At 46.0% G+C, this 18,785-nt stretch overlaps 1 protein-coding gene across 3 annotated transcripts in view; it reads right to left on the bottom strand.

Annotated features, from left to right (window-relative positions):
- The window catches only part of SPAST (spastin), a 367,367-nt gene that overhangs the window by 179,146 nt on the left and 169,436 nt on the right, over nt 1-18,785 (bottom strand). For all 3 annotated transcript variants that reach the window (XM_029593917.1, XM_029593916.1, XM_029593915.1), the window contains one exon: nt 11,077-11,148. In XM_029593917.1, the coding sequence (XP_029449777.1) occupies nt 11,077-11,148 (72 nt within the window). The remainder of the gene's footprint in view (nt 1-11,076; nt 11,149-18,785) is intronic.

Genomic DNA, 18,785 nt, shown 5'->3' with positions numbered 1-18,785 from the left:
CAGATGAATGTTATAGACAGAAAAATATGTTATGTTGAAATGAATAAAACAATAAGACATCAACCTTTAAGGTCAAATAATCCTATCTGGTAGGGTGGGCACTTCCTGACCTTGTCAAAGAAGATGAAGCAGAACCATAGATAAACCACACACTCTGAACTACATACATAGATATAAAATCGCCCCTTGAGAAGGCTATATTTTTTGAATTTCTACAGCAACAAATCTGTGTTCCTGAATTGTATGACACTGTGGCATTCACTTCTTTCTCTTGCTCCCAGTGACTTGTCCTCCTCCATTCTTGTCCTGGACCACTGTTGTTCAATAAGGTTCAAAGGTATAAACTAAATTTACAAGGCACATTCTGACCCCACTTCTGCTGAAGTGCCCCATTAAAAAAAAAAAAGCTATCAGTTGATAGTTGATAATTGCAAAAGTGAGCTGCAATCTGATATAAAAAAAAACAAAAAAAAAAAAAGCAGAAAAATGAAAACGTCTTGCAACTAAATAGGCAGTTGGAATCACTATCTATCAGAGCGGAAGCTGGCAAGTTTTTTTCAGCAACTAGTGCCTAATTTTTATTTTTCCACCTGCCAGTTTCTTCCTCCTCTTTTGGGCTTCCAGCTCAGTTGAAACCAGGATTGGGCTCTGGTGCTTCGAGCCTTTATTCGCAACAATCATGGGCCTTTTCCCTCCTATTTTTACATCCCCTCCCAACTCACTTCGGTTCAGTTATTGCAGCAGCAGTCATCACCTAGGTGCCATGTAATCATGGACCGCAAATCTAGCCACTAGGCATTGCTACTGAAGAGCGACTAGGCCTCCCAAGGTTGTGAATACTGCCTTCCCAGCTCCAGCTGACTTGGGAATCAGATCCCTTCCACTGAGCCACCAAGTTGACTTTCCTGTGCCTAATTTAAATTTCCTTTGGTATTAAAAGGATAAATACAAGGGGGAAATAGGAAGATGACATGAGATACTGAAAGCCAAGGCTGACTGTGGATGACGCTTATGGTTATCCATATCCTCAAACCTCCAGGTGGCCTTTATAAGACAGAAAATTTCAGTTGCTTTAAAGAATTATTAGGTAGGAGCCGGCTGTTCAGTCAAGCAGTTTTGCTTACCTGTAACAGGTGTTCTCTAAAGAGAGATCAGTCATTCACACAAGTCACATGAATTGCACTCTGTGCCAAAGAGGTGGACTGTTCTAGAGCTTTCTGGAATGGCCTAGAAGCCTTTCACTGCCCATGGACAGTAGTTTCCACACTGTTGCGGCCTACTTGTTGTATAAGGTGAGGAAACAGATAAAGCAAATGTTGCTTACCTGATGTAACAGGTGTTCTCACAGGACAGCAGGATGTTAGTCCTCACAAATGGGTGACATCGAGGATGGAGCCCACCATGGAAAACTTCTGTCAAAGTTTAAACAGAACTTTGACTGGCCCCTACTGGGCATGCCCAGCAAGGCACTGACCCTGCAGCCAGCAGGGGTCTCCCTCCAGTCTGATTGTCAAAGCTACAGGCAGTGCCTAAAAAGTAAAAACAAAACGAACCCAACACCGCGGGGTGGCGGGCGGGTTTCGTGAGGACTAACATCCTGCTGTCCTGTGAGAACACCTGTTACATCAGGTAAGCAACATTTGCTTTCTCACAGGACAAGCAGGATGGGTGTCCTCACAAATGGGTGAGTACCGAGCTGAGGATGTCCCGACTTTCACCAAATGCACCCAACGACGTGCAAGAAGCACAACAACTGGGGTGGAATTTGGTAAGGGCATCCGCACCCTACCGGGAAGGTGGAAGGGTGTTGGTACATCATGTTGGAAAAAGGTTACGCAAGACAGATTGGCCGAAGATGGAGTCCTGTCTTCCAGCTTTATCCAAACAATAGTGGGCTGCAAAGGAATGGAGAGAACTCCAGGTTGCAGCCTTGCAGATGTCAAGAAGCGGCACCGATCGAAGGTGTGCTACCGAAGTCGCCATGGCCCTCACAGAGTGTGCTGTTACACGGTCTTGAAAAGGAATGCCAGCTTGCTGATAGCAAAAAGTAATGCAGTCCGCCAACCAGGAGGAAAGAGCCTGCTTACCCACAGGTTGCCCTAACTTGTTAGGATGGAAAGAGACGAATAATTGAGTGCTCTTCCTGTGGGCAACTGTACAGTCTAGATAAAAAGCTAGAGCCCGTTTACAGTCTAGGGTATGCAGAGTCTGTTCCCCGGAGTTGGAGTGGGGCCTGGGAAAAAAGATAGGTAGTATGATGGATTGATTAATATGAAACTCAGAAACTACCTTAGGTAAAAATTTAGGGTGAGTGCGGAGTACCGCCCGGTCCTGCAGGAGTTTAGTGTAAGGCGGATAGGTGACTAAGGCCTGTAACTCACTAACCCTGCGAGCTGAAGTGACAGCTAAAAGGAATAATACCTTCCATGTGAGATACTTTAATTCACAGGAGTGTAGAGGTTCGAAAGGTGGTTTCATTAGCCGACCAAGAACCAGATTAAGGTCCCAAGATGGGGCCGGAGGACGTAAGGGTGGCTTCAGATGGAGCAAGCCCTTAAGAAAGCGTGTTACCAGGGGTTGTACTGAAATAGGGACACCCTGTATGCCTTTATGGAAAGCGGCTACTGCACTGACATGCATCCTAATGGAAGAGGTTTTAAGACCCGATTCCGATAGATGCCATAAATAGTCCAAGAACTTAGAGATTGGACAGGAAAGGGGATCAAGGGACTGGGAAGTGCACCAAGATGTGTACCTTTTCCATTTATACGAATAGGATCTTCTGGTGGAGGGCTTTCGTGAAGCTATCAGGACACGAGAAACCGAATCCGAAAGGTTAAAAGGCTGAAGGACTAACCTTTCAACATCCATGCCGTCAGGGACAAGGCTTGGAGGTTGGGATGGAGGAGGCATCCGTCGTTTTGAGTGAGCAGATGCCGATCCGTTCCCAGAGGGATGTGCCTGCGGATGGAGAGATCCCGAAGAATGGGAAACCACACCTGGCGTGGCCAGTGGGGTGCTATCAGGATCATGGTTCCTCCGTCCTGGCGAAGCTTCACGAGAGTCCTTGACAGAAGAGGAAGTGGAGGGAATGCATAAAGCAGACCTGATGTCCACTTGAGGGAGAAGGCATCCCTCGGCCGAGAGTGGTGGCTCCGAAGGAGAGAGCAGTAATTGTCTACTTTGTGGTTCTGAGGGGACGCAAAGAGATCTATGTGGGGAGAACCCCACTTGTGAAATAGAGAGGTCGCTACCAGAGGGTCTAGTGACCACTCGTGTGGTTGGAAGACCCGGCTCAGCTGATCTGCCAATACATTGTCTACTCCCGGCAGGTAAGTGGCCCTGAGGTACATGGAGTGGGAGAGGGCTTCTGCCCAAATCTGTGCAGCTTCCTGACACAGAAGGAAAGAGCCTGTGCCTCCCTGCTTGTTTATGTACCACATGGCCACTTGGTTGTCTGTCTGGATTAAGATTATCTGATTCGATAGATGATCTTGGAAAGTTCTGAGCGCGTAGCGGATTGCTCGTAGTTCCAAGAAATTTATCTGGTGTTCGGCTTCCTGAGGTGACCATAACCCTTGAGTTTGGAAATCGTCCACATGGGCCCCCCAACCGATGTGGGAAGCGTCGGTGGTTAGGATTACTTGTGGATCTGGTAGGAGAAAAGGTAAGCCCTGAAGGAGGTTGACTTGAGTCGTCCACCAGGTTAGAGACAGGCGTAGCGCTTGTGTAACTGTGACAATGGAGGACAGAGGCTGAAAAGCTTGAATCCATTGGTGTCGCAGAGTCCATTGTGTTACTCTCATGGCTAGTCGGGTCATGGGAGTGACTTGAACTGAGGATGCCATGTGTCCTAGGAGAATGAGGAATTGGCGAGCCGTGGCCGTGTCCTGAGACTGGAGCTGGCGAGCTAGGGACATGAGAGTTTGGACCCGCTGCGGCGGAAGGTAAGCCTTTGCCTGTAAGGTGTCCAAGTCTGCCCCAATGAAAGATAAGGTTTGAGATGGGACTAAGCAAGATTTCTCGTAATTGACAAGAAACCCTAAGGAAAGGAGTGTGTTGATTGTCAATTTTAGGGAGGAGTGGGCAATCTGAGGGGTGGAGGCCCTGATTAGCCAATCGTCCAGATAGGGGTAGACGTGGACACCTTCCTTCCTGAGGAATGCTGCTACCACTACGAGGCATTTGGTGAAGACTAGTGGAGCAGATGCCAGACCGAAAGGTAGTACTCGGTATTGATAATGGTCGCGGCCTACCAGAAACCACAGATACTTGCGATGGGATTGTGTTATCGCAATGTGGGTATAAGCATCCTGTAGGTCGAGGGAGCACAGCCAATCCCCCCTTTGCAGCAGAGGGAGTAGCGCACCCAGGGTTACCATCTTGAACTTTTCTTTTTGAAGGTACTTGTTGAGGGCCCGAAGGTCCAAAATGGGACGTAGCCCCCCTGACTTCTTTGGAATTAGGAAGTACCTGGAGTAAAATCCCTTGCCTCGTTGAGAGGAAGGGACGGGTTCTATAGCATTTGATTGCAAAAGAAGGGATACTTCCTGTTGTAATTGAGTCAAGTGGCTGGATAGACTCCATGCTTGAAGAGGCGGGGAGTCTGCCGGAAGAGTTATGAAGTTGAGGTGGTAACCCTGTGTGATAATTGCCAGCACCCACTGATCTGAGGTAATCTGTATCCAATGCTGTAAAAAGTGGCACAGACGACCCCCCACAGGGATGTCGGGAAGTGGGATATGGCATGTGCTCCGTACCGGGAAGTCAAAGGCCTGCCGCAGGCCCAGGAGGTGGGGCCACAGCAGGTCTTTGTTTTCGAGGTTGGCGTGGCTGAGGTCTAGTGGAGGATCGAGCCGGACGAGGCCTAGCCGACGGAGGATAATAACGACATGGCCGAAAGAAAGACTTTTTAGAGTCCTTCTTAGGTGGTGGTTTGGAGGATACCTCAGATGGAACAGACGAAAGTTGCTTCAACGTCTCGTGGTGATCCTTCAATTCTGCCACAATTTGTTGAATCTGTTCTCCAAACAGATTGTCCCCTAAGCAGGGTAAATCGGCTAGACGATCCTGGACCTCTGGGCGAAGGTTAGATGACTTTAACCAAGCCCAACGTCTGGCTGAGATGGCAGTAGCTGAGACTTTTGTGGAAGCATCGAAGATATCGTAGGCCGTTCTGATCTCGTGCTTCCCAGCCTCAAATCCTTTGTGAAGAAGGGCTTGAAGCTGTGGCTGGTACTGGTCCGGTAACGTGTCAGCGTAGTCCTGCATCTGTTTAAGGATGGCTCTGTTGTATTGAGTCATGTAAAGTTGGTATGAAGCTATGCGAGATATCAACATGGCCCCATGATACACTTTCCGTCCCACACTATCTAGGAATTTGTTGTCCTTGATAGGGGGAGTGGAAGAGTGTGGTTTTAGGCGCTTGGCCTTCTTTTGTGCAGACTCAACTACAACAGAGCGATGATCCAGTTGAGGCTTCTGAAATCCTGGTGCTGACTGAACAAGGTATGTGGAGTCAGCTTTCTTATTAACTGGTGACACAGATGAAGGAGATTCCCAGTTTTTCTTTAAAAGATCCAGAAATACCTGGTGAATGGGGATGGAAGCGATGATTTTTGGGGCATCCAGAAATTGGAGCAGTTCCATCATCTGGTGCCTGTCATCGGTCTCAGATTGCAACTGAAAAGGTACAATTTCTGACATCTCCTTTACAAAATTAATAAAGGAGAGATCTTCAGGAGGAGATCGTTTTCTACTCTCTGTAGGGGATGGTGGGGATGGCAAATCTGTATCAGAAGATGTATCATCACCCCAGGTATCATAAGGATCATGTGGGGCTTGCAGACCTGAAGGACCTGGTTGAGGATCCAAAGGCATCGATGGAAATCTGGATGGAATCGGTGCTGCAAGCGGAACTGTAAACGGCATCGAGGGCTTCGGGGCTGCCGATGGAATCGGTGCCGGTCTTGGAATCGATGGAGCCGAGGGATAAATCGGTGGAGAGGTATGCGAAGGCACCGATGGGACTACTCCGGACGGGGGAATCCGAAACGGTGTTTCTCCTGCCGATGAGAATCCTGCCGGAGACGATGGTGTAGTCGGTGCTACTGGAATCACCGATGGAAGGGCCCGCATGAGTGCCTCCATACGATTCAGTAGCAGTGCCAGCGCTTCCACTAGAGGCTCAGTGGTCGGTTCCCTCCTCGGTGGCGGAGTCGATGCCGAGGTCGGTGCCTGAGGTGGTGCCAGAATCGGTGCCGGAGACGGTGCAGGCTGGAACCTTTGCATCACTTTCTCGATGGCCTCCTGGACCAACCGGTCCAGTTCTGCCCGGAGACCAGGGGTAACGATACCCGGCTCGACGGGAGAGGGAGGCTGAGGCAGAGCCGGAGGGACCACCGTAACCGGTGGGATCACGGCTCCCACACCCCGAGAGGGTGAGGGTTTCCTCGATGCCTGCGAACGAGACGTGGACGGTGCCAGGTCTGACCGAGGCTTTTTTGTCGGTGGCTCGGCCTGTTCAGAGGTCGATGGCTGTGGATCCTCGACGGGCTGAGACTTGTGCCGCCGATGGCGATGCTTGTCCTTCCGATCTCCTCGCCCACCCGGGGAGGGGACAGGAGTCGACGGCCGAGAAGTCATCGGTGGTGGACGGTCACCGGAGGGTTGACGGTGGTGGTACAACTTCGACGGTGCCGGTTCCGATGACGTCGATGCTATCGATGGTGTTGGGGTGGGTGCATGGAAGAGGAGCCCCATCTTCTCCATCCTGGCTTTACGACCCTTAGGTGTCATTAGGGCACATTTAGTGCAAGTCAGGACATCATGCTCACTTCCCAAACACAGAACACAGACCCTATGGGGGTCTGTGATGGACATAGTCCGGGTGCAATCCGGACAACGACGGAACCCCGTCGCCATGGCCTAGGGCCAAATTTAGCCGCGGGATCGGTAAGTGCCAACAGGCCTCAAGGGCCAAAATCGACGGCAGTCGATGAAAATCGGCAAAAAACTTACCGGATTCCGCGAAGGTGACAAAAATTTGTCGAAGGGAGACCCCTGAGGGGCAAATTTTCTTTGGAAAGAAAAAACCGAATTCCTGTCAGGAACGTGGTAAGAGAGCTCCTTTCACCGCGTGGCAGCTGCTGCGCGGAAAAAAGAAGACTGGAGGGAGACCCCTGCTGGCTGCAGGGTCAGTGCCTTGCTGGGCATGCCCAGTAGGGGCCAGTCAAAGTTCTGTTTAAACTTTGACAGAAGTTTTCCGTGGTGGGCTCCATCCTCGATGTCACCCATTTGTGAGGACAACCATCCTGCTTGTCCTGTGAGAATGCAAAAATCAACAAAACTTTCCTTTAAAATTAGACAGTACAAAGAAAAAAAAAGGTCTGTCCATAGGGCCTAATAGCAATCACATCAGGAAAAAGAATGGGCTGGCTCAATGGGGTCATAAAAAAAAATTGAAACTAGCAGGTTTTTTTTGCTGAAACCAGAAGAAAAAAAAGAGAAAACATCTCCATACTTGGGACCTTTTGAATTGTGGTCACCCTGAGATTGCTGTTGATTAACGAGGAGGGGAAGATAAGAGAAAGGAATAATGCATAAAATAGAAATGTGATGGCCTATTCAGCCTGCCCATCTATATGATCCCTATTACTCCCTCAGAGATCCCCCTGTGCTTGTTCTATGCATTCTTGATTTCATATACTATCCTTGTCTCTACTTCCATGGGGAAATTATTCCAAGCATCCACCACCCTTCTGTAAAGAAAATTTTCCTTACATTACTTCTGAGCCTATCCCCTCACCCAATCCACTTTCTCTATTCCCCCACTCCCAACCCTGCTAATCCATACTAACTGTCCCTTCAATACCAGCACGTTTTCCCACCTCCAGGATTGACCCCAGTATTTTTCTATTTCTCCCTCCCTGATACCAGCACTCTTCTTGCTGACATTCCCTTACAAGTCACAGCTCACAAACTTGTGCACCCTTACTCATGCTGAGCCTCAAGACCTGGAATCTTAGCTGCACTGTCATGGGAAGTGAGCATCAAACCTGTGGCCATAGGTGTTCAAGACCAGCAGGACCTTGCAATACAGCCATAGGCACTGAATCAGCAAGAATCCTCCAGCAAATATCAAGTGAAGCAAAGTTAAGGAGATCTGCTTCTAGATGCTCCCTATTGGACCAGCATTAAGTGTGGCCCAAATAGTCAGCTGTATATAAAGAGCCATATATAAGGTCTGCCACACCTTCACTGGTCCAACAGTAAATACAGAATTTGTTCCATATTAACCTGTTGCCAGGCCATGTTTCAGATTCCTGGTTCCTATTCTGGTTTTGGCCTTAGACTGTGCTTATCCTTCTGGCTTCAGTCTTGGGTTTTGGCTACACTTCGACTTTCTGCTCCGGTCCTGTTCTTCAGTCCATCCTGGTTCCTGCTCTCACCTGGAAGTCCTGGTGGCTGCCTGCACCCAACGGCTCAACCCATGGGGGAACAGCAGCTGCCTTAAGCAGAAGACAGAGGCTCCAGTCCATCCAGCCTCCCAGGTATGCCCTTGCCTAGCTGCTTGGTCTTTCCCATCTCCAGTGGAGCAGGCAGTCATACCCACATGCTGCCTGCAGTGTGCACCCTCCAGGCTTACCTCTCCCGTACTTGCAAGCTTATTGAAAGGGAGTGGCTGGAGTAGTAAACAAAAAAGCCCAGAGCTTTTTAGTGTTTCCCCCAAGATACAAAAGTAACCCTTAGCTCTAATCTTATGGGCACAAACTTTATACTCTTTGGGGCTGCTCTGGCTAACAATTAACTCCCATGCTCAAATGCTTTATCCCAGGAAGGACTCTTTCTATGGGGGGAACCTCTCACTTATGGCCAGGACCATGGTGTCTTGCTTTCAGTGTGTTGAGAGTGTAGTTGCATCCCATGGGGTGAGATGCCAGGTCAAATCAATAGGACCACACTTGGGGTGTTAAAGTTTACTGATTTGATAATAATTAAATAAAAGTCCATTTGTCCATAAATAGTGAAGTTATGTTGATACATGATTTTCTCTGTAGGTAGGTGTCCTTTGTTTCAGGCCTCAGGGTAGAGCTCCCATGCACAAAGCTCACCCGCGGCTAACCCGGGAATCCTATTGGAGGGGCCCCACTTCACAGCGAAACCAGTCCTAACTTAATCCATCTCCTTTCTGGAAACCCAGCCCGTTTTAGTACCACAGGGGGAGATTCAGTTGGGGGTCTCCCGATCTTGTTCTTTCATCCTTAGTTGATATTTCTGGGGACTTCTCTTTGGGAAAAAATCAAATGGGATCAGGCTATACCAGCACTGCATACCAGTGGGGAAGGAGATTCAAAAACCGCCCCATACTGCTTATATTCAAAAATAATTTTAAAGTTAAAGAAGGATACATCTTCAGCCATCACCTTCTCTCGCAGCAGCAACAGTCACTGGTGCTTGCCCACCAAGGATTCAGAGCGGACTCGCAAGTCTTTGGTCCTCTGGGTGAGAGACCTTTCATTCCAAAAGGGAATCAGGCATAAAAATCTCTGTAGTAGGAGAAGGACCCTTTGACAGGGAGTGAATGATGAGGTATCACGTCTATCTGAAACTCCAGGGTGAAGCTGGGAGGCCTCACCGGAGTATAAAACCAAACCATCATTATTGTCACAAGGCTTCCTAAACCTAATCCCAAAGAGTCAAAATGACTGGGCTAAACAGGATTGAGACATCCAATCCAGACCCTCCACCTTGGGATGGGCTGTGAGGGATGGAAGGCTCACTGACAATGGGTTCTATACAAGAACTTAGTAACATCTAGTGGCCAATGCGTAGGGGAGTCACAAAAATGTCCTGAGTCTCTGGGGAAATGCTCAGTAGGCACTCTGGTGCCAGTCAAAAGTTTCATAGAAACTTTGATAGAAGTTTTTCTGTATAGGGCTCCATTACTGATGTCACCCATATGTGAGGACTAGCATTCTGCTTGTCCTGGGATAACTAGCAAGTCATGCATATAGATACTGTAAGAATGCTATTGGACACCTCCCCAAAAAAGAAAATTTTTTTAAAGTTGTCATGGAGTACATTTGTGCCAGATGCTATGATTTTTTCACAAACCATGAGTGGGGTGTTAAAGTAGGAATGAAACACTGCCCTCAGACAGGCTGATGCAATAAAGTGCGCGCAAAAACGTGAGTCCAAACAGGACGCACATTTTTTGAACACGCACACAATGACATCTCCTGGGTGCTCAATGCAATAGGCAAATAAGCCGCCATGCTAAAAAGGACACACTAGGGATAAATTATGCGTCCCTAGTGTGTCCATGGCATTGGGCACCCTGGAGATGTGGCTGTGCACCTGTTAGTAAAACAGAAGTTCAATTTTCATGCTGCTTCCTGTGGTTCCTCCTACTCAGTATCGGGATGATACTGAGAAGGAGGAACCACAGAAAAGCAGCATAAGGGCTTTTTGGGGCATTTTTCAGATGGCTCGGAGCGTGTAAAAACTTAACACCAGCCCTGGTGCTTGTGTAAGTTTTCCATTTTAAAACATGCGAGTTGGGCACTGTGAATTTTTGCATGGGGGGGGGGGGTTAATAGCTAATAGCCTCATCTACATGCATTTACATGTGATGAGCACTATTAGCTACACACTGGTCTGGACACATGTTTTGGATGCGCTAATCCCCGTATTGCATCCGGTGTTATCCTAATGCATCCAAGTGCTCGTTAACCTGTGCACTAGGCTCAGCACATGATATTGCATCGGCCTGAAATTCGGGAATAAGCAATTTCAGACTCCAAGAGCCACAAAGTGATCAGATTTGCATAATAAATAAAATGTGAATTAAATTAGGCCCTTAAACTATATGCATCCAAGTATCTGATGGACGTGTATCCTGAAATCCCAAATCTGTCTGTGATTTCTGAGGACTGTAGTTGCCTACCACTGCTTTAAGTCATTGAAGTGATTTTTGCTATGTGCAAATCTAATATTGTGCACACTATTAAATTCGGAACTGTTGCTGTTGCAATTGCTAAGTGATAGCAGTCATTAACGACTGTAATTACTTACATATTTGGAAGTTAAGCTGGCAGCACTTATATTGAAGAAAGTAGCATTAGATTCTGCGGCAACTGCTTTTGCCTAAAGAAAAAAAATATTTCTCTCATTCATTGAACATACTAAAATATTCCCCATCTTCTATTGTTATTTTGTACAATCTTAATGGAAACATGTAAACAGAAAATTAAGCAGTTCTATTAATGTAAATATACTGTATCTATAGAAAAGCAAATAAAGCAAAGCTGGTTACCTGTAAAATATTTTCCATGGACAGTAGGATAATCAATCACAAAACACTTCCTAGGTGGTTTTCATAGATATCACAAAGGAGTCCATGCTCTGTCACAGTCATGCAGGCCTCTTTAGCCCTATATACATGACTGAGTAGCCAACTCCTAAGAGAACGAACGGCTAATTATATACTACTATCTATGGAGAACACTCGTTGTGGGGAAGTAACTTTGTTTTCTCCTTAGACAAGCAGGATGAATCAGTCACACAATGTAGAATCTCTACGTTCTGGTTGCCTTCCAACAAAAAAGGGAAACAGCAGCAAACAAGCCTCCAATGGGCAAAGAACATGTTTTCTGGTGGGCAAATTCTCTCCCCAATTTTTATTTATGTATTTACATAGAAGACAACCCAAATTAATATGATGGATCCTTTGTTGAGGGATAGAGTGGTTTGGGTTCTACACTTCTTAAGGACAGATTGTCTAACCTACTGTTGTTTCAAGAGTCAATGGCTAAACAGTAATGGAATGTAAAAGAGTGGATGTAACTTCATGCAACCTTGCAAATCTCATTGGAGACAGATTTGAGATGGGCCACTGATTCCACCATAGCTCTAACATTATGGAATTTGATAAGGCCTTTCAGAGAAATGCCTGTGGAAGAAAAAAAGAAAGAAATGCAAAAGAAAAAGTATATCCGATCATAGCAATCTCTCTCTGTTGGGAGTAAAAGGAAGCAAAATTTCAAATGACCTTTTAAAGGTTATGGTCTGCTACAGTAGACTGCAAGAGTTCTTTTACCGTCCAAACTTCTTAATCACCTTTATGAACATGCAGCATGGGGAAAAATGCTGGCAGAACAATTGACTTGTTAACATTATTTATTTATTTGTTTGTTTGTTTTTATATACTGGTGTTCGATTTACATATAATTTGAAGTTGCAGGAAGCAAAGCATTTCCTTTTGTCAGGTACAGGGAATGACTAGAAAACAGTAACGTGACATAACACTAACATGAGAAAAACAGTGTTAATAGCAATAAACAGTATTAATAAAAGGAATAAACAGTATAAATAATAGCAATAAACAATAAATAACATTTGATATATGGTGCATCTATGACAGTAACATGGGAATTATGTTGCATAGATTGTGACGGAGAGGAAGATATGTATTAAGGGGAGCATAATGGCTATTGATTGGAAGGATGAAAATTCATAGGTGTGGTAGTTGTAGGTGGTGTTTACCCTGACTGCAGGGTTAGGGCATGGTTTGGGGTTCGTTCGTGTTTGTTGTTGGGAAAGCTTTGCGGAATAGCCACCAGCTCAAGCAGGACACATGGTATGTTTACGCAGCACCACCCTGTTATGAAAATTTTGTGTAAAGTGGAGCTTACTGACACTGTGTGCTGAAGTGACTGCACCTTCCAGGTTACATTATGCATCGGTATCTCGTTGTGTTGTGGATTTTGGCAGGGTATGTTCCCATTTTTGACTGTTGTCTGAGTATTTTTGTGTCACTGTTTCGCAACCTTTGCAAGCCCAATGCAAAACTTTGCAAGCCCAATGCAAAACTCAACTAAATAGGACACAAAAGGAGTCCAGGAACAGCAGTAACCTGAGCAAAGAAAGCTGGAAAGCTATGAGCACAAATGCTCGTAGTTTGGGTAATAAAATCCCAGAGCTGCAAGCCCTAATGGTGGAGGCGGACTTGGACGTTGTTGCTGTCACGGAAACGTGGTTTACGGAATCTCATGACTGGGATACGGCAATACCGGGCTATAACTTAAGGAAGGACAGAGAGGATAGGAAAGGGGGTGGAGTGGCTCTATATGTCAGAAACAATATCCAAGCATCTGAGCTGCAAGGAAGATGGGGCAAAGAAGAAGCACTATGGGCCGACTTAAAAAAAGATGGGGCATCCATTTTTATTGGAGTGGTTTACAGGCCTCCAAACCAAAAGGAAGAGCTGGACAGAGATCTGGTTGAAGACATCCACAGGATAGCAAAGAAAGGAGAAGTGGTGATCGTTGGAGACTTTAATATGCCAGATGTAGACTGGAGAATCCCATCTGCAGAATCTAATAATAGTAGAGAAATAGTAGATGCCCTGCAAGTAGCTTTGTTCAAACAAATGGTAATGGAACCCACGAGAGAAGGAGCTATACTCGACTTAGTGCTCACTAATGGAGATAATGTCTCAGACGTCCAGGTGGGTGCCCACCTCAGCCCCAGTGATCATCAAACGGTATGGTTTAATATCACAAAAAGGACACGGAAAAGAAGCACAAAAACCCAAGTTTTGATGTTCAAAAACACAGACTTTGATGAAATGGGGAAGTACCTGGAGGAAGAACTAAAAGGCTGGGAAAACGAGAGAGATGTGGATCAACAGTGGACCAATCTAAAAGGAGCAATTACCAAGGCAACTAATATATATGTTAGAAAAGTAAAGAAAAGCAAAAGAAAAATGAAACCTATCTGGTTCTCAAAGGAGGTGGCTGACAAAATAAAGGCTAAAAGAACAGCGTTCAAGAAATATAAAAGATCCCAAAAGGAGGAACACAAAGAAGAATATCTGGTAGAACTGAGGGAGACGAAGAAATTAATCAAGATGGCAAAAAGTCAAGCAGAAGAGAGGATTGCCAAAGAGGTAAAGAGTGGTAACAAAACATTTTTCAGATACATCAGTGAAAAGAGAAAAGTTCAAAGTGGTATAGTGAAATTGAAAGGTGGAAAGGATCAATGTGTGGAGAGAGACGAAGAAATGGCAGAAATATTAAATTAATACTTCAGTTCGGTGTTCACTAAAGAGGACCCTGGAGAAGGACCGTCACTAGTTAACAAGAAACTGGAGGGGAATGGAGTAGATGTAACTCCATTTACAGTAGAAAATGTATGGGAAGAGCTGGTGAAACTGAAAGTGGACAAAGCCATGGGGCCTGATGAAGTTCATCCCAGAATACTGAGGGAGCTCAGAGATGTGCTGGCGGGTCCGCTGTGTGACCTGTTCAATAGATCCCTAGAAACGGGAGTGGTGCCGAATGATTGGAGGAGAGCGGTGGTGGTTCCGCTTCACAAGAGTGGGAACAGAGAAGAGGCTGGTAACTACAGACCGGTTAGCCTCACTTCGGTGGTGGGAAAAGTAATGGAGTCACTGTTGAAAGAGAGAATAGTGAACTATCTACAGTCGGGAGAATTGCTGGACCAGAGGCAGCATGGATTCACCATTGGAAGATCCTGTCAGACAAATCTGATTGACTTTTTTGACTGGGTAACCAAGGAATTGGATCGAGGAAGAGCACTCGATGTCATCTACTTGGATTTCAGCAAAGCTTTTGACACTGTCCCGCACAGGAGACTGGTGAATAAAATGAGAAGCTTAGGAGTGAGTGCCGAGGTGGGGGCCTGGATTGCAAACTGGTTGACGGACAGAAGACAATGTGTGATGGTAAATGGAACTCTCTCTGAAGAGAAAGCGGTTTTAAGCGGTGTACCGCAGGGATTGGTGTTGGGACCGGTCCTTTTCAATATCTTTGTGAGCGACATTGCGGAAGGGATAGAAGGTAAGGTATGTCTTTTTGCGGATGACACTAAGATCTGCAACAGAGTGGACACGCCGGAAGGAGTGGAGAGAATGAGACGGGATTTAAGGAAAATGGAAGAGTGGTCGAAGATATGGCAGCCGACATTCAATGCCAAGAAGTGCAAAGTCATGCATATGGGGAGTGGAAATCCGAATGAACTGTATTCGATGGGGGGAGAAAGGCTGATGTGCACGGAGCAGGAGAGAGACCTTGGGGTGATGGTGTCTAATGATCTGAAGTCGGCGAAACAATGTGACAAGGCGATAGCTAAAGCCAGAAGAATGCTGGGCTGCATAGAGAGAGGAATATCGAGTAAGAAAAGGGAAGTGATTATCCCCTTGTACAGGTCCTTGGTGAGACCTCACCTGGAGTATTGTGTTCAGTTCTGGAGACCGTATCTCCGAAGAGACAGAGACAAGATGGAGGCGGTCCAGAGAAGGGTGACCAAAAAGGTGGAAGGTCTTCATCAAATGACTTATGAGGAGAGATTGAAGAATCTAAATATGTACACCCTGGAGGAAAGGAGGAGCAGAGGTGATATGATACAGACTTTCAGATACTTGAAAGGTTTTAATGATCCAAAGACAACGACAAACCTTTTCCGTAGGAAAAAAATCAGCAGAACCAGGGGTCACGATTTGAAGCTCCAGGGAGGAAGACTCAGAACCAATGTCAGGAAGTATTTCTTCACGGAGAGGGTGGTGGATGCCTGGAATGCCCTTCCGAAGGATGTGGTGAAGACCAGAACTGTGAAGGACTTCAAAGGGGCGTGGGATAAACACTGTGGATCCATAAAGTCAAAAGGCCGCCAATGAAGAGTGGGTGACTCGCCAGAATGATGGCTACTGCCTGGACACAATACCCTTATTCAATAAACATACACATGCTTACTGTGACTCCAACATCGCTCTAAGCTTCAACAGCAAGAGGAAATGTGAAAAAAGGATTTGCACTTACAAAGAGGGGAGTAGCTGGCTTGTTACGGCGGTTACTACCCCAAACCAAATATGCCTGATACTTCACTTTCAATGCATATACAGCATAGCTCTCTGCTTCAACGGCAGGGGAGAAGAAAAAAGGGTTCGCACTCACAAAGCGGGGAGTAGCTGGCTTGTTACGGCGGTTACTACCCCAAACCAAATGTGCCTGATACTTCACTTTCCATGCATATCCAGCATGGCTCTTTGCTTCAACGGCATGGGAGAAAGACTGATACATCACGCATTTCCAGCATTGCACTCTGCTTCTACAGCAGGGGAAAAGAAAAACTGATGCTTCACGCATATCCAGCATAGCTTCAACGGCAGGGGAGACGAAAAAAGGATTCGCAATCACAAAGCGGGGAGTAGCTGGCTTGTTACAGCGGTTACTACCCCAAACCAAATGTGCCTGATACTTCGCTTTCAATGCATGTCCAGCGTGGCTCTCTGCTTCAGCGGCGGGAGAGAGGAAAAACTGATACTTCACGCATATCCAGCATAGCTCTCTGCTTCAACGGCAGGGGAGAAGAAAAACCAACCAACAAGGGCTGTACAACATAGTCTGGGTAAAACAAATAAGCATGGGTGTAGCTTGCTTATTGCGGCGGTTACTACCCCTACTACCCCTAACTAATCAAGCTAGATATTTCACTTGGATGCAGCTCCATCACTGCTCTCTACATTAAAGGTGGGGGTGGAAGGGAAATAGAACCAAGAGCTAAGAGAAACAGATAAGTATGAGAGAAAAAAATGTGTGAAGCTTGCTGGGCAGACTGGATGGGCCATTTGGTCTTCTTCTGCCGTCATTTCTATGTTTCTATGTTTCAATGCACACCTGCAATCATAAAAATATTGTGGGGCACACCAGCCCCCACAGAACAGGCAGTGCAAACAGGGTGAGGACTCATATGGTCATAAGAAAAGCTAGGGAAGCACTAAAAGCCCCACTACTGGCTCACATAGAACTTCAGCCTCCCCACCACAGGAGGGTCTGTCATCTGTCCCTGGGAGTCTGTCATCTGTCCCTGGAGTTGATATGAGGCACTGGCTGGGGTTTTTGGGGCCCTCTGTTGCCCGGGACGGCTACAAGGAGCTTGCTGTTGTCAGGGTCGAGGAGCAGAGGATAGTATCTTCTCAGGCGGAAGAAAGATTTCCTGTGGCCAGATCTAAAGGACCTCCTAGCAGAGTGAAGAGCTGCTGGAGTGACACATGGTGGTCCCACATTTAGACCACTGCATTTTTCATTTTATCTCCAAAGAGATTCTCTCTGGTGCACAGCACATCTGAATCGCTCCTGCACTTCCTGACAGAGATTCGAGGCCCGCCGCCATGTGAGTCTACGGGCGCTGATCCCTGTGGCAGAGACCCTCGATGCCATCTCAAAAACATCATAGGTCGATCGGACCCTGCGTCAACTGTGTGATCCCGCAAAAAAACTACTGAAAAACAGCAAGGAAAAAAAACTTTTAAGAGAAGTTCATAGATAACAGTTTGCCACAACACAAGGCTCCATGGAAAAGAAGAGACTAAAGGGACCCCACGTGGATGCGTGGTATAATGCATACTCAGAGTCTCAGTCAAAGTTCTAGAAACACTGTGACACTACTGTATCCCTTTAGCCTCTAAGTGGCTTGATTCCACTGGGAACCTAGGGTCTAGTGGGCTTATCTCATGAATAGATGTGCCATAGGGTTGACATGAACTGCTGATGCTATGCAGTCCAGCATGTCCCAGGCTGATGCAAGACAACACTGGAACTCTCCCTTCACTGTGGGTATTAATGCCATGATTCTGCTGGTGAGGAGATAGGATTTCATCTGAGATGTGTTTAGCAGAGTGCCTATGAATTTCAATGGAAGCAATAGACTTAAATTGGACTTTGGATAATTTATGACAACCTTAAGTCCAAAATCCAAATGATGGTGCGCACAGATTTTTTTCAACATTGCCCAGGACATGCTCTTTACCAGCCAATCATCCAAATAGGGAAACACATGAATATCCATCCTGTACAAAAATTTTGTAACAATTGCTAGACATTTCATAAATGTGTGGTACTGTTTCAGAAAAACTGACTAACCAGTTACTTCCATATATGTGGAAACAAAAACCTACACGAGTGTTGAGAGGCTAAAGTGATTAATATTGCAACACTGGAAAAACTGACCTACTCTCAGAGAGCAGAGTGATATATATGAAATAATATGGACTCCATACTGGAAGTGGCGTAACACACAATCTGTTAATGAATATTGAGACAATGGATTATAACTTACTGCAACTATATATTATCTGATTTGTGATTTACCTGCACTATGTTCCCATGCCTTGTTAAATAAAGAGTTTATAAATGTGTGGTGCTGATGTATAGGTAGCAGTCTGTCCAGAATACATTCTTATATCTTTCATATATTTTTGAACCCTAAAGGGTAGCCATATTACAAAAATAAGATAGACTATATATTCTAAAGTTTAGCATCCCCTTTTCTTTTGAGCAGACATGTGTTTCCTGATTTTAACTGGCTTTGCACATATATTTTTGCAGGCTTTGTGTAGACAAGCTGGAAAACTTTGGGGGAGGGCAGGAGTAAGAGTAGCCATAAGGTTAAGTTTCAAGATATCTATGGTCAGCAGAAGCCTCCAACAGGCTGTTAGACATGAGTAATTATCAAGAAAAGGAACCTGGACAAACAGTTGAAACCACAAAACCAGACAAGCAGCAAACAATGTTCACTTGTCTGTTGTGGGCAGGTGGTAAGACTCAAGACAATGGTTTGGCTAAATGAGCAGGACTTCCCCCTGAGTAACCACATCCAATCAGATATGTGAAAGCAATAAGTGGCACTTGCTGATTCCAAGTATTTGATGCCAACCACAAAGCTTTGTCCTACATTATAGCTATAAGAGTTCCATCTGCCTT

Source organism: Rhinatrema bivittatum, chromosome 3, assembly GCF_901001135.1.
Source record: "Rhinatrema bivittatum chromosome 3, aRhiBiv1.1, whole genome shotgun sequence".
Taxonomy (NCBI): Eukaryota; Metazoa; Chordata; class Amphibia; order Gymnophiona; family Rhinatrematidae; genus Rhinatrema; species Rhinatrema bivittatum.
Note: the sequence above shows the minus strand (reverse complement) of the source record. Positions and strands in the feature narration are given on the sequence as shown.